Raw genomic sequence first — 14,837 nt, 5'->3', positions numbered from 1 at the left:
AATGACAAATTTTCAGTATCATCCCATCTACAATGACAAATGTTGCGTATGGTCCCATCTACAATGACAAATGTTGCGTATGGTCCCATCTACAATGACGAATGTTGCGTATGGTCCTGTTTACAATGACAAATGTTGCGTATTGTCTCATCTACAATGACAAATGTTGCATATCGTCCCATTTTACAATGACAAATTTTCCGTATCGTCTCATGTACAATGACAAATGTCTCATATGGTCCTGTCTACAATGACAAAATTTCTGTATCATCCCATCTCCAATGACAAATGTCGCGTATGGTCCCATCTACAATGACAAATGTCGCGTATGGTCCCATCTACAATGACAAATGTCGCGTATGGTCCCATCTACAATGACAAATGTCGCGTATGCTCCTGTGTTCAATTACAAATGTTGCGTATGGTCCCCAGCCATTGTGAACGAGTACCTCCAGATGGCCACGGACAAGCAGCCTACGGCGCGGATAAAGGCGCTGTTTGAGAAGAAGAACCAGAAGTCGGCCCAGAACATAATCCAGCTCCAGCGCAAGCTTGAGGCGCACCAGGCCAGGCTGACGGAGGTGGAGACGCATGGCTACACGGGCCACAAGCAGGCCAAGGAGGTGCTGCGAGACGTGGGACAGGGTTTGAAGTATGTGTCTGTGTGCCGTGTGTCGTTGTGTGTGTGTGTGTCGTTGTGTGTGTGGGTTTGTGTGGGATGGGCTTTAAAGTATAGTTTTTGTATCATTGTGTGTGTGGGTTTGTGTGGGGCGGGCTTTGAAGTATGTGTGTGTCATTGTGTGTGTGGGACAGGGTTTGAAGTATGTGTGTGTGTCATTGTGTGTGGGTTTGTGTGGGACAGGCCTTGAAATATGTGCGTGGGTTTGTGTGGAATAGGGTTTGAAGTATTTATTCATATAATGTGTATATACATATATGTGTGTAAACATATGATATAATATGTTTTAAAAAATACATATTATATATATATACTGATGTGTTAAATGTATGACAGCTTCGTGTAAGACATGGTCGTTGGCCAGTTAATAAAGTGATGTATGATGGGAGTCATACACTGAACTGTGGCTGTGTATTACTACAGCCGTGTGAGATTGTGTCATTTTATCGTCAGCCTCTCTCTTTTTTTACTGTTCGTTTTAATATTTAGTCATGTCCAATTTCTTTCTTTGGCACTCATATGACCTTATGCAGTTGCGAGCGCCGTAAAACCTCTACTAAAACTTTAAAAATTTCTTTCTGGCTGTGGATCCAGAAGAAATAAATGCAGGAGCGTTCACCCCTGTGCCCCCCCCCCCCCCCCAAACATCAGCTGTCTTCTAGTGTACACGTATGATATTTGTCTTTTTTGTATTTTCTCTTTCTTCCTCACTTCTTTCTACCATCTCCTTATAATAGTTATTGTCTCAAGCCACTGGGCAAAACAATCTGCCTTTACCTTTGAGAAGACTTGTAAGTGTGTAGTAAGGTTTTATACAAAAACAAACGGGAATGTCTCATTACTTACAGATTATATTTCGCTTCCTTAGTATCACAAAACCTTTTTAAGAATGTAGTGTGGTCTATTTTAATGAATCATTTCCCAAATGCAGTAAGTTACAGTTTAGCAAAATATAAGTGGTGATTTTTTATTAGTTATTTAAGGGGGGTTTTTTACTTTCTGTGTCTTTTCTTTTTCCTACTAGGCGAGATTGCTGTGTTCTTTGTTCCCCATAGTTCTCGCAACATCAAACATTTCTTTGTGTACAGTGTCTGTTCTTGGGACTCAAGTGTTTTACTTTCAGGAGAGCTTCAGGTGTTGAGTAAGGCATTAAACGTGTACAACAGCGGAATAGAATGTGTCGTGATGTACCGGAATTGGGCGCTCGTAAATTTTTTTGTCATATTATGGAGGTTTTTTAAAATAGTTTTTTGTTGTTGCTAGTCTTCAGTTTGCTTGTCATTACTTTGGTTTCGCTTGCATTTTAGTTTCTGATGATGAGATCTGATGAGATTTGTATCTCAGTTCCTGCTGTCATCTTGGCCCTTGTTCTTCGCTTCCTGTTTTTGTTTTTTTCAGTTTTGTTTTGATCATGCTCTCTTCAGCCGTCTGTGGTATAAAAGATAGTCTTTTTACCCTTGACTGTGGAAGAATTAGGTTTGATTTTCCGGTGCAAAGTTTTTATTTTTATATCAAGTATCTCTGCCTGTCTGCTGAGATGTTGTATCCTGCTCAGCCCAGCTTGGCTTGGACAGGCAAAGTGGAAGCGACCTACGTCCTAAATAAATTGGGAATTATGTGAATGGGTCGTAAAACATCGACAGTTACAGTTCACTCTCTGTTCCTGTGTCTTTCTCTGCGCTCCATGTTCCCGCAATCTGAAATAGTCGCTCTTTTAGTTTCCAAGGCATAGTCTTCATCCTTGTCATAAAATGCCTCTCGTCACTATAGAATTAGGCTCTCATCAATTGTCAGGTACGTAAAGTTATTAGTATAATAGTCTTAAAGCTCGTTCATTTTAATTTTTTTTAAATACCCATCTTTCTTGAATACAAGTCGAGATGTTTCTGATTGAAGGAAGTGGAGTTCGCCTTTTGTTAGAAGTATTCCTAGAGAGAAAATTGTTGCTTAAGTTTTTTTTGACTGCTGAAGCTTAGGTGTCCTTTGAAACTGCAAATTTACATATTGTACTGCCTTTGGCCAATGATTTTTTAGTAAAATCAATAAAAGGTGTTGAGCAGCCCTTGAAAAAGAAAAAAAAAAGACCCCGATACGAATTGCCCAATGAATAGAAGAATGTCAGTTTCTTCGATTTCGTTATTTTGACGAGTGCCTGATTTCACCATCATGAAACTCAATTGTCGAACCATTATTGGAGGAAAGCGATGATTGCTCGATGACTACTGACACGATGCAGTTAATTCCTGGCAGATTCTGGGTTGTTCTTTCGAAGATGTTCTGCTGTCTTCATCTTGAAATTTTCACCCACCTGGTTTTTCCTGTACTGACACGGCTTTCTCTTTGTTTTAGCCCGCCTGAATGTCGGATGATTCTTTTACCGCATGAGTAGGCTTAGACGGCCCGAGGGCTTCTTCTACATTTTTGTTTTTTCATGTTATTATTTCATTATTTCACGTATGGAGTGTTCATGTCTTGCTGAACGGCTTGAAGGATTTTTTACGCTGTGGATTCTGGATTTTTAAAAATCTTTAGTGATCACGCTTTTCTTAGTTTGAGCTAGTTTTGCCTTCTAATATTTTTGTTATGTCCAGGCATTATGTTTTATTTCGTTTGGTTTTTATTATTATTTTTAAAAAATGAATGCTCATTACACAAAGGCAAAAATTACCGCAGTTTGGTCCTGCAATATATATTTCTCTTTATACACATGTGGTCATGGAAGTATGTCTGTGCATGTTTGCAGGAAGTGGAAGGGAGTCCGTGGCGCGACCCAGTGAGTTCCTTCCCTTGGCCACTAGCGCTGACTTTGGGGGTTTTTTTCCTGTTTATTTTTATTTGGGGTCTCTGACCATTCGCTAGTGTGGCATTTGTAAAATTGGCTATATTAACCCCACTCACTCAATCTCTCCTCTTCTTGTTTTAGTTATTATGATTACAATTATTGTATATATTTTTATTGTTATCATTATTATCAGCTTCATAATGTTATTTTTATTAATATTGTTATTATCATTATTATTATTATTTATTTTATTATTATTATTATTATTATTTATTTTATTATTATTACTATTATTAATATAATTACAATCATGACTTTGGTTTTTAGAACTATTTTTGACAGTGGGGGAAAGTCTCCCGGTTATAATTTGCCTTTTCTAACATACATAGTTTTGGGTGACAAGGAATTTTTATTCGTGGAATGAAAATGTGAAGGAAATTTTTTCTCATATTCCATCAAACTATAATCTAATCTCAGTTGAGGGCAGCTGCGCAATTTGTGTTTCTGTTTTAGTACAAAAACATTATTTACAAATTTTCCAAATAATATCCTCCTTTTATATATATTTCCGAACAAAGGGATTTTGGTTTGTTGTTTGCTGGTGTGTATGCCACGGGGCAGAGCTGAGAACATGAGTTGTTTCTGAGATATTGATTTTAAAACATGCCGTGGAGTCGGCTCCAAATGAGATTTGTGGGACCCTTGGATTTTCTTCGGTTTAGTCACATTTTCAGTTTAGAGAAATTGCTCAAATACGACAAGGAAATAAAAATTGAGAGTTTTGATTTTTTTCTGAGAACACCGCTGTTTTCAAATGAGCCGTCTCGGTTTTCGGGGGTTCTACAATAGTTTAGCTAGCTGCATTCTGAAAAACTTGAAGCAATATTCACACAAAGTATTTCTTCTACCTGAATTTTTTTTTTTGGATGTTATTTTCTTAATTGAGAAAAAAAAAACGTTTCTAAGCTTATCAACAATGATGTGAGGATTGTTCACCCTGCTCATTGGTCCAGGTTTCCCTTTTATAATTTCATCTCCCTCTGGCCCTCCCCCCCGCCAACACTCATCCTCTCCTCAAAGCCAATTCTTTTTATTCTAACAGTTCCCAATATTTTTTTTTCTTTTTTCAGTTAAGATTTTTAATCTTCTTTTTCTGGGAAGACAGAAAGATCTTACAGATAGTCTCCGTTAGATGTGGGGGGGGGAGGAGAAGTGATGGCCCCTCGTCCTTTGATTTTTGGGGTCTGGGAGTATTTGGTATGTTTTATTTTGTTGTTATTTTTTCCCCCCCAATTTATTATTTTTTCTTTTTTAAGCCAGCTGTTTGTGTGGATTTTTCAAAAGCATTTGAGTCGACATTTCTTTCCTAACTGACGACACATGCTTTGTAGAGAGGTTTCCTCCCCCGCACATTTAACACATTTGGTTTTCCTACTTAATGCTAAAAAATGTATCTGGTGTGTGCCAGCCGTATTTCACAGAGACAAGAGACAGACGGATCTTTTAGAACTCGCAGTTTTTATCCTCATATAATTTGTAATGTATTATGATTTATACTATAATCCTCATATATATGTAAAACACAGCCACACGTTATTTTTTCCCCCACTTCCTGCCAGGAAAGTGTCATTTTCAATACAATAAAATGTCGAGAGCGAAAAGAGATTAGAGATTTTTTAGCACTGACAGAAGTCTAATTTCCCTGCCGCTGTTTGTATCTTTTGCTGCCAACAAGGCTTAGCCGTGATTGAAAATGTAAAAACAGAAATTATGCTCCCTCTTTGGCTCCCCTTAAAGCTATTATCGCCTAAGTGGTGACTGAGCCGTGATTGAAAATGTAAAAACAGAAATTATGCTCCCTCTTTGGCTCCCCTTAAAGCTATTATCGCCTAAGTGGTGACTGAGCCGTGATTGAAAATGTAAAAACAGAAATTATGCTCCCTCTTTGGCTCCCCTTAAAGCTATTATCGCCTAAGTGGTGACTGAGCCGTGATTGAAAATGTAAAAACAGAAATTATGCTCCCTCTTTGGCTCCCCTTAGAGCTATTATCGCCTAAGTGGTGACTGACAGATCATGCAGTAGCAGTAGTATGTCATTTTGCACGCGCCTTATCTTTTGCTTGTCAGATCTGTTTTCCATCTGTTGTGAATTGTAATTAACTTCCTCCAGGCATCAACTTACATTACGATCTTATGCAGTTGCGAGCGCTGTAAAACTTCTACTAATACAAACAATAAATTTACATTTAATCGCAGTTTTAGTGAAGGGATAAGTGCAGATCAGCAGTTGTCAAAATTACTCTCTATAGGAGCCATTATCCCAATGTATGTATGGCCAGCGAGTTTGTCAAAAATCCTGAGTTTGTTGCGTTTTGCGGTTTCCTACTTGTTCACCTCACTAATGAGCTCACACACAGAAAAACACCCAATAGTGTGGTCAGTGTGTTGAATACTTTGTGCCAATCAATCAATTGCACAGCTTGAAGTGTGCGGGTGGTTGGCGGGTGTGGTTTGCTTTTTCTTTCCTATCAAATGTCTGTCGTCTTTATCTCCCCTCCTTTTTTGTGTTTGTTACTCTCTTGTAACACCTCAAATCTTCGGCACTTTTATGACCCTATTGTGTTGCAAGTGCAGTAAAACTCTTACTAAAACTAAAGCTTGAAGTGTCTGTGCTCAGGACTGAGCACATTTTGTCAAATGCTCACACACCACTGATACTTTCTCCCGTGCTCGAAGGATTATAATAATGATAGTAGGAAATGTTGTTGAAAGAAGCTTTTCTCCCTTGCTTACTTAAGAGTAGAAAAGATGTTTAGTGGAACCTGTTGTAACAACCCACCCTGTTTGTTCAGGATGATCAGTTCCCACTTTATATTATAACGGCACTGTACAGGAGAACGAACCTGTCTTAGATGTTCACTTTCCTCCCCCACCCACAATGAATGGTCTTCTTGGACAGGTTCAACTGTCCTTATTTATGGGTCTCATCAATGTTCCGCTATTGAGCGGGGTTTCCGCTACTGCCATTTCCACCGCTAAACTCTGCTACTGGGAGGGCCACCTCCCTGTAATGCGCCACCACTTTCTGTACATAATCAAGATTGTGAATATTTGGTAAGTGACTCTTTTGCTTGAAATGATCTTCCAAACTCTCAAATTCGTATGTAATATAACCTTGCAGGGATAAGCTGATGGTTTTTATTTCAACATTCTAGGGTTAAACAGTATAATAATAATGAGTGTCTCTGCGAAAATGATCTTCTGTCTCGATCGCGCGGAAAGTTCCTCCATTATTTAAAATTCTGAGTTGAGACCCATCTTCCTTTTTTAAAATTCTGAGTTGAGACCCATCCTCCATTATTTAAAATTCTGAGTTGAGACCCATCCTCCATTATTTAAAATTCTGAGTTGAGACCCCTGTTATTATGCCTCTAAATTACCTGGCATAAGACTACCCCCAGCATTTTTTAAACTATCGCGGTCAGAACCACAGTGCTGGTGAGCCGCAGACAGTCGCTTGAGCGCATTCCTTTACAACGACTTTGACATCAAATTACTTTTCGGCATAATTTCCGCCCAAAAAAGTCTCTTTTACCAGGAGATCATTCATTAGACGAAGAGCTATTGAAATAGGTTCACTTGTTTTGATTTAATTACCAGCCCCACCCCCCGTCATGGCGTTAAAATTAAAAGAGTTAAAACGTTAAAAGGCCTGGATGTGAATGTGATTAATAGTCTTAAGACTTATGTTACTCACAAAGGGAAAAAAAAGAGAGATAATGAGGACAGATTTTTGATGGGAAAGAAAGAGCAAACTACAGTAAAACATCCGCCAACCACCCACCCACTGTCAACTAGAAATTTGTTGGCAGGGTGGTTGGAGGGCGCCACTGGTAGGTCTTATTTCTTTTCTTTCCCTGTGTTGTTTCTGTCTGTCTGTCTGTCTGTTTTACAAACATACAAAACTAAAGGTTTGGTCTAACAGAGAGGAGGCGGCCTGCCTGCCTGCGACAGTTTTTATTTGTGCTTTGTGGGTCTTTGAACAGGCTAATTAGATTGTAGATCTAGGAGGGCATGCTTGCAAAAAAACAAAACCGAAATAAAAAGGGAAAATTTGTGTTTGGCTGTGAAATTTAATAATCTCTGCCCTTGATGCGATTTATCATCTGTTTTTATAAAACTATGTTTCTGTTTGAACTTGTCTTTCTATCTGTAATGTTATTTTTTTTTTTCCATGGCACATTCATTGTATGTTTTTTTTTCTCAGTGTAATTGTTTCTCAGTATAATTGATTAATATGGCCTCTTGGATGAGCTGCGGGTCCTTTTCCCTGGCTGTTTGTCAAGTTTTGATTTAATTTCTTTGAGTGTGAGGCCTTAAGAATATTGCCCCGCCAGGACAGTAAATTACGCAATATGACGTGGCAGCTGCCCGGGGCTTTTGAATTATTTATACATTTGTGGATTTTTTGTTGGGTTTTTTTTTTGGGGGGGGGGGAGGGGGACTGGGTTATGTTGTTTTCTTCTTTGATTTCCATCATTTTCATCCTTCAGTCAGTGGCTCTATCCCTCCTGATGCATTGTGGTGTGTTTGTGTGTGTGTTTGTGTGTGTGTGTGTGTGTGCGCGTGCGAGTGTGTGTGGAGTACTATATCTGTAGGGAGAGAGTCACAAGTTTGTAAATATGCTTTAGTTTTAGTTTCATTAATAAAAAGAGTCTTACAGCACTCTTAACACAAATTGGTCACTCATATTATAAGTGCTGAAGATTAGAGGTGTTACTAGAAAGTAAAGTACGAACGAAAAATATGGAGGAGAGATAAGGACGATTATATCTATAGATGTTTGAAATGGGTGGTTGGAGGGTGCTCCTGTGTGGTTTGCTCCTTCTTTCCTATGACACATCTATTCTCCTCATCTCTCCTTTTTTGTGTATGTTACTGTTACTCTCTTGTAACACATCTATTCTCCGGCACTTATACGACCTTATTTCTGTGTTGCAAGTGCCGTAAAAATCTTATTAAAACTAAATAAAAAAGATGTTTGATAGAAAATAAGGGGCAATCAACACCAGAGCACCCGCCAGCTTCCCACGCACATAAATGTGCTACAGTTTGGGTGGCCGCCTAATATGTCGCCTTACCGTGTTGTCTTACCGTGTCATCCCATCACCACTGGCCACTGCTAAGCGCTGACAGCACACGCTTTCTCACACACCTACAGCTACAAGCGGATAGTTAGAGGACGTTAGGAGTAGGCCATTGGCCGATGTTTATAGTCAGGGCCATCTTGTTTGTGTCATAAAATAGTGTTCTTCATTCTGACAAAAGACAAAAGAAATTCCAGACCTACTCTCTCACTGTCTGATCTGGGGGAAAAATGTGAAGTAAAAAAAGAAAGCTTTTTTCTTTTTTCATTTTAGCAAAAGTGTTATGAGAATGCTCATTATATTATATGTATGTTAAAGAATAGGTCAAAGAAGATGGATGTTACTATAAATATCAGCCAATGGCGTACTCCTAGCGTTCTCTAACTATCCGCATGTCCTACAACTTCCCGCCCCCCACCCCACCCCTACGTGCTGTCATAGTTGCTTTCTTGCTTTCCCCCCACACGCTTACACTCTTTATTCAGCCCTTTCTAGCTGTCTTTACCCCCCTCCCCCTTTTTTTTGTTTAAAAACCTGTTTACTCTTTTTTCACCTCTTTTCCACTCTTTATCCCTCTTTTCCCCATTTTTTTTCGCCTCTTTACCTCTCATTTCCCCTCTTAAACCCTCTTCACCCTTCTCTTTGCCCCTCTTTTCCACTCCTTATCCCTCTTGTCCCCATGTTTTTACTGCTCTTTACCTCTATTTTCCACTCTTTATCCCTTTTCAACCTTCTCTTTGGTCCTCTTTACCTCTCTTTATTCCTCTCTGCCCCTCCTTACCCCTCTTTACTTATTTACATGTACTTTTAAAACCTTTTTCCCTACTCGGGTATCCTTAGGATATCGAGAGGAGGTGCAGGATTTACCCCTCTTTATCCCTCTTAAACATCTCTTTATACCTCTTAAATATCCCTTTATCCCTCTTAAACATCTTTATATCCCACTTAAATATCCCTTTATCCCTCTTTACACTTCTCTAAACCTCTCTTCATTTCTCTCTTTCTTTTCCTCTCTTCCCCTCCCTCTCTCAAATTACCTCTCTTTGGCTGTGCTAGTATTCTTTTTGTTCATTGCTCTGTTCCCCCCCCCCCCCTCACCTTCCCTTTACTTTCACTGCCACATACACACTCACAGACACACACACACACACACACACACACACACACACACACACTGTCATATATCTGTGGTGATGTTGTTTCAGGGGTGCCACTTGATTTGTCTGAATGTTGCTGTGACTTAGAGAAAGGGGAACGATGGGATGATCTGATGTTTGTGGTTCTCTTTTTGAAGCTATTTCTTTTTCTTCTATGTGGATAAATTACATGTGTGTGTATATATGGTTTCGTATGACGACAACGTATATTTGGTCGCTTTTAAGCCCAAGGGGTCTATCCCGAAAAATGGTGTTTTGAGAAAATCGACGGTAAAGTTTTTGCTCGTTGTTCAGTTTCTTTAAAAGACAAGGAGAGTTTTCTCTATAACCGAACAATTAATATGCACACCAATGAAACCAAACTACTCCTATAGGTGGTGCAATGCTCACTTTCGGTGTAGGTCAAGATTTCTGGAAACCCCGAAATCTGGGTTAGCCCAATTATCCTTAAAAGCGACAATTTATGTGTGTGTGTGTTTGAAGAAACAATAATACTTTTTTTTTTTTAATGTAGATGTTTCTCTGCCCCCTTTGACACATTTTAGGTCATTTAGAAGACTGGCTTCCCACCCTGCCTGTCAGGGCCAACGTGGACTGAGAGGGATATAATACATCCAAGCTGAAAGAACGATATACAAGATAAAAGAGACAATTTTAAATGTATATAATATTATATATGTTCATATTATGGTTTAAATCTCATTGCTGTATATATTGCCTTGCTTTTTTCCCCGTAAAACCTCTCCTAAAACTAAAACTAAAAACTCGTACTTTGTAAAGCTTGTAAAAACAAGGATGTAAGTAAGTGGTACCCTGTACCTTTGTGTGTCATTCTTGCTTTTTCCCCTCACAGCACTGTGTGAGTTTTTCTCTGCTGTAGACTTGTCGTATGATATCTCTGCTCGGGCACTCAGACATTATACAGTGGAGTCTGCTTAAAGCCAACATCTGCGGGACCACAGAGCTTGATTTTTCTTTTTCTTCTGTTTCGCCCTCCCGAGTTTTTTGTTGTTTAGAGAGAGGTTGCTCAAATGCGGGGAGGAGGGGGATCTTGGGGATTTTACTTGTTATCTGATCATTATTTTTTTAAAAATATTTTCTTTTGAGTAACTGTTTGGTTTATGCCGACTCCTCTGTAATCGCTCTTTTACCGTGAAGCGCATCATTTGACAGTATTTGGAACCTAATTAAGTGCAAATGTAAAGAAGTTGCGCATGCACTCAACTGTAGCGAGACCGGTGTTTGGCCGTTCATTTGGGTGCCCACGGTGCGCACTAGCGCATGCACGCAGCAAAATTTTTGTAGAGAGCAAAGAGTGGTGGGTGGGGGGGGGGGGGGGGGGGTAGGTGTGGCATGACAGTGCCCGGTCTAGGATATGATACTTCAAGTCTACAATATTCTGTGATATTTTGCTGCACACGGATGTATATCTCTCCAGCCGTCATGGAACAGACCACGTGTTTGTAATGTGTGTACTTTGAAAACACCTTTTCTCTTCAATCTGTTCCCCTCCCCCCCCTGCAGGGATGTGGTGGAAGGGGTGATAGGAGCTAAAGAGTGAGTGACAGCCTGTCTGTTTCTTGTTTGTTTGTTTGTGTTGTATCGTCGCACTGTGAGCTGGGGTTGCCTTCTCCTCTGTTGTGACATGCGACCAGATTTTGTTGGTCCAAAACGAGAATACAGTCGAAGTGGCTCCTAGCAGCCTCCTGTTCAAGACAACCACCTGAATAATTGACGATGTTTCTCCCCCCCTCACCCCTTGCATTTTTCACGTATTGTTATTTCACTGTTAACCCTATCCGTATGCCTGGGGTCATTTTATACCCCTGGGGTTGTATTCTTCACATTTTAGAATACTTGTAGTGCGAAGATCTCTTTGAAACTTTTAGTATTTCTTAAAAAATCATTTTGACAGACTGCTATGTAAAGCGTACAGATTGGATTAACGAGTAAATTTCCTCTTTGGAAAGTGGTGGCACAGAGTTCCCCACGTCATTTGGATACGGTAGTAAAAACCCGATGTACGGATAGGGTTAAAGAGATCCCCTTGTCTAAGATTACCTCTTTTGTCCTCAACTGTAAGTGTAAGCGGGTGTTGTCTTATACAGGTTGGACTGTATTCTGACAGACCATGGTAGGGTTCTGCTTAAGTATATATAATACTTTTTTACTAGTCCATTGTGAAGTCATGACTCTGCCACGATTATTGAAAAGTCCTGTCGCTTTCTTAGTCTGCCAGATAAAGCAATATTGATTTATAACGTTACAATCTAGCTGAAATGCACATTAGAAATGTTATTATGGGGCGCAGCAGAATTTTATTTTGATAAGTATGATAGATAGCCTGTTAGTATGGCTATAAAGAGAAATGTCTATTTATCTGTATTGGAATGAATGTACCAAGATGTTGGGGAAGGAAAGAAGGGAAATTTTAGCACTCTTCCTTCACCTTCAAGGCTGAGATTTTTTTTTTTTAAGATAAATTTTATCCAGAATTGATTTTAAAAATAGCTGAACATTTTCTTCAGGGTTGATTAGAAAATAAATAAACTAGCATTCTATCGAGAACTGATTTATAAATTGAGTGTTTTAGCCAGAGATGTTTTTAAAATGTAAATGTATCTAGAACTGATGAGAAAAAACAAAAACATTTAGAAATATATGTATGCAGAACTGATTTTTAAAAACGGCTGGAGAAATGTCCTGCTGGTTCTGATGTTTGGGTGGCATGACACGAGAGAAGACACCTTCCAGCTCGTTGTGTCGCCGCCGCCCCTGTGTCGTGTGTCTTGTGTTGTGTGTCATGCTTGTCCTAGTGGTGCTGCATGGTGTCTATCGTTAGTAGAAACTGGTGGTGACCCTTGATTGTGATTGACCACTCACGCACACACACGCTCATTCACAAACACGCACTCGCACGCACACGCACACACACACACACACACACACACACACACACACACACACACACACACACACACACACAGCCTTCTCGTTGACGTTTCGCGGGAAGACACTAGAGCTTGTTGTTTTTCTTGAACTGTCCGGTTGTAGTTTGTCCTTCTTTATCCTTCAGGGCTGTCGTATGATAAACTGGAATCCCAGATTTTTGTTCTTGATTTGCAGTTTCTAGGGATTCTTCTCCCTCCTGCCAATTTTCAAGTATAAAGGCCTGGAGAGGTTTTGTTTTTGGGGAGTTCAGGGCGGGGAGAGACATGTATGTTAATACGAAGGGATGAGAGAGGTGGATACATTTTGTGGGTGATTGGCGGGTGCTCTGGTGTGGATTGCTTCTTCTTTCCTATCAAACATCTGTCATATTTATCTCTTTTCCTTCTTTTTTGTGTTTGTTACTCTCTTGTAACACCTCTAATCTTCGGCACCTATATGACCTTATTGTGTTGCAAGTGCCATAGAACACTTACTAAAACTATAACTAAATTTTCCGTCTGGGTAGAGGGTAGAGGATGTGATTGGGGGGGGGGGGGGGGGGGGGGGGGGGGGGGGGGGGGGGGGGTAGGTGTGGCATGACAGTGCCCGGTCTAGGATATGATACTTCAAGTCTACAATATTCTGTGATATTTTGCTGCACACGGATGTATATCTCTCCAGCCGTCATGGAACAGACCACGTGTTTGTAATGTGTGTACTTTGAAAACACCTTTTCTCTTCAATCTGTTCCCCTCCCCCCCCTGCAGGGATGTGGTGGAAGGGGTGATAGGAGCTAAAGAGTGAGTGACAGCCTGTCTGTTTCTTGTTTGTTTGTTTGTGTTGTATCGTCGCACTGTGAGCTGGGGTTGCCTTCTCCTCTGTTGTGACATGCGACCAGATTTTGTTGGTCCAAAACGAGAATACAGTCGAAGTGGCTCCTAGCAGCCTCCTGTTCAAGACAACCACCTGAATAATTGACGATGTTTCTCCCCCCCTCACCCCTTGCATTTTTCACGTATTGTTATTTCACTGTTAACCCTATCCGTATGCCTGGGGTCATTTTATACCCCTGGGGTTGTATTCTTCACATTTTAGAATACTTGTAGTGCGAAGATCTCTTTGAAACTTTTAGTATTTCTTAAAAAATCATTTTGACAGACTGCTATGTAAAGCGTACAGATTGGATTAACGAGTAAATTTCCTCTTTGGAAAGTGGTGGCACAGAGTTCCCCACGTCATTTGGATACGGTAGTAAAAACCCGATGTACGGATAGGGTTAAAGAGATCCCCTTGTCTAAGATTACCTCTTTTGTCCTCAACTGTAAGTGTAAGCGGGTGTTGTCTTATACAGGTTGGACTGTATTCTGACAGACCATGGTAGGGTTCTGCTTAAGTATATATAATACTTTTTTACTAGTCCATTGTGAAGTCATGACTCTGCCACGATTATTGAAAAGTCCTGTCGCTTTCTTAGTCTGCCAGATAAAGCAATATTGATTTATAACGTTACAATCTAGCTGAAATGCACATTAGAAATGTTATTATGGGGCGCAGCAGAATTTTATTTTGATAAGTATGATAGATAGCCTGTTAGTATGGCTATAAAGAGAAATGTCTATTTATCTGTATTGGAATGAATGTACCAAGATGTTGGGGAAGGAAAGAAGGGAAATTTTAGCACTCTTCCTTCACCTTCAAGGCTGAGATTTTTTTTTTTTAAGATAAATTTTATCCAGAATTGATTTTAAAAATAGCTGAACATTTTCTTCAGGGTTGATTAGAAAATAAATAAACTAGCATTCTATCGAGAACTGATTTATAAATTGAGTGTTTTAGCCAGAGATGTTTTTAAAATGTAAATGTATCTAGAACTGATGAGAAAAAACAAAAACATTTAGAAATATATGTATGCAGAACTGATTTTTAAAAACGGCTGGAGAAATGTCCTGCTGGTTCTGATGTTTGGGTGGCATGACACGAGAGAAGACACCTTCCAGCTCGTTGTGTCGCCGCCGCCCCTGTGTCGTGTGTCTTGTGTTGTGTGTCATGCTTGTCCTAGTGGTGCTGCATGGTGTCTATCGTTAGTAGAAACTGGTGGTGACCCTTGATTGTGATTGACCACTCACGCACACACACGCTCA

General features: G+C 39.9%; 1 protein-coding gene across 1 annotated transcript in view; it reads left to right on the top strand.

Moving 5' to 3' along the window:
* Positions 1 to 14,837, top strand: part of LOC101864653 (transmembrane and coiled-coil domains protein 2) — a gene marked incomplete at both ends in the record, with an annotated part of 35,429 nt that overhangs the window by 4,889 nt on the left and 15,703 nt on the right. The window contains 2 exon segments of the mRNA XM_013089377.1: positions 433 to 652; positions 11,290 to 11,322. Of these exon segments, the coding sequence (XP_012944831.1) occupies positions 433 to 652; positions 11,290 to 11,322 (253 nt within the window).

Source organism: Aplysia californica, unplaced genomic scaffold (assembly GCF_000002075.1).
Source record: "Aplysia californica isolate F4 #8 unplaced genomic scaffold, AplCal3.0 scaffold00938, whole genome shotgun sequence".
Classification (NCBI taxonomy): domain Eukaryota; kingdom Metazoa; phylum Mollusca; class Gastropoda; order Aplysiida; family Aplysiidae; genus Aplysia; species Aplysia californica.
The sequence above is the reverse complement of the archived record's forward strand: the minus strand, read 5'-3'. Positions and strand labels throughout refer to the sequence as shown.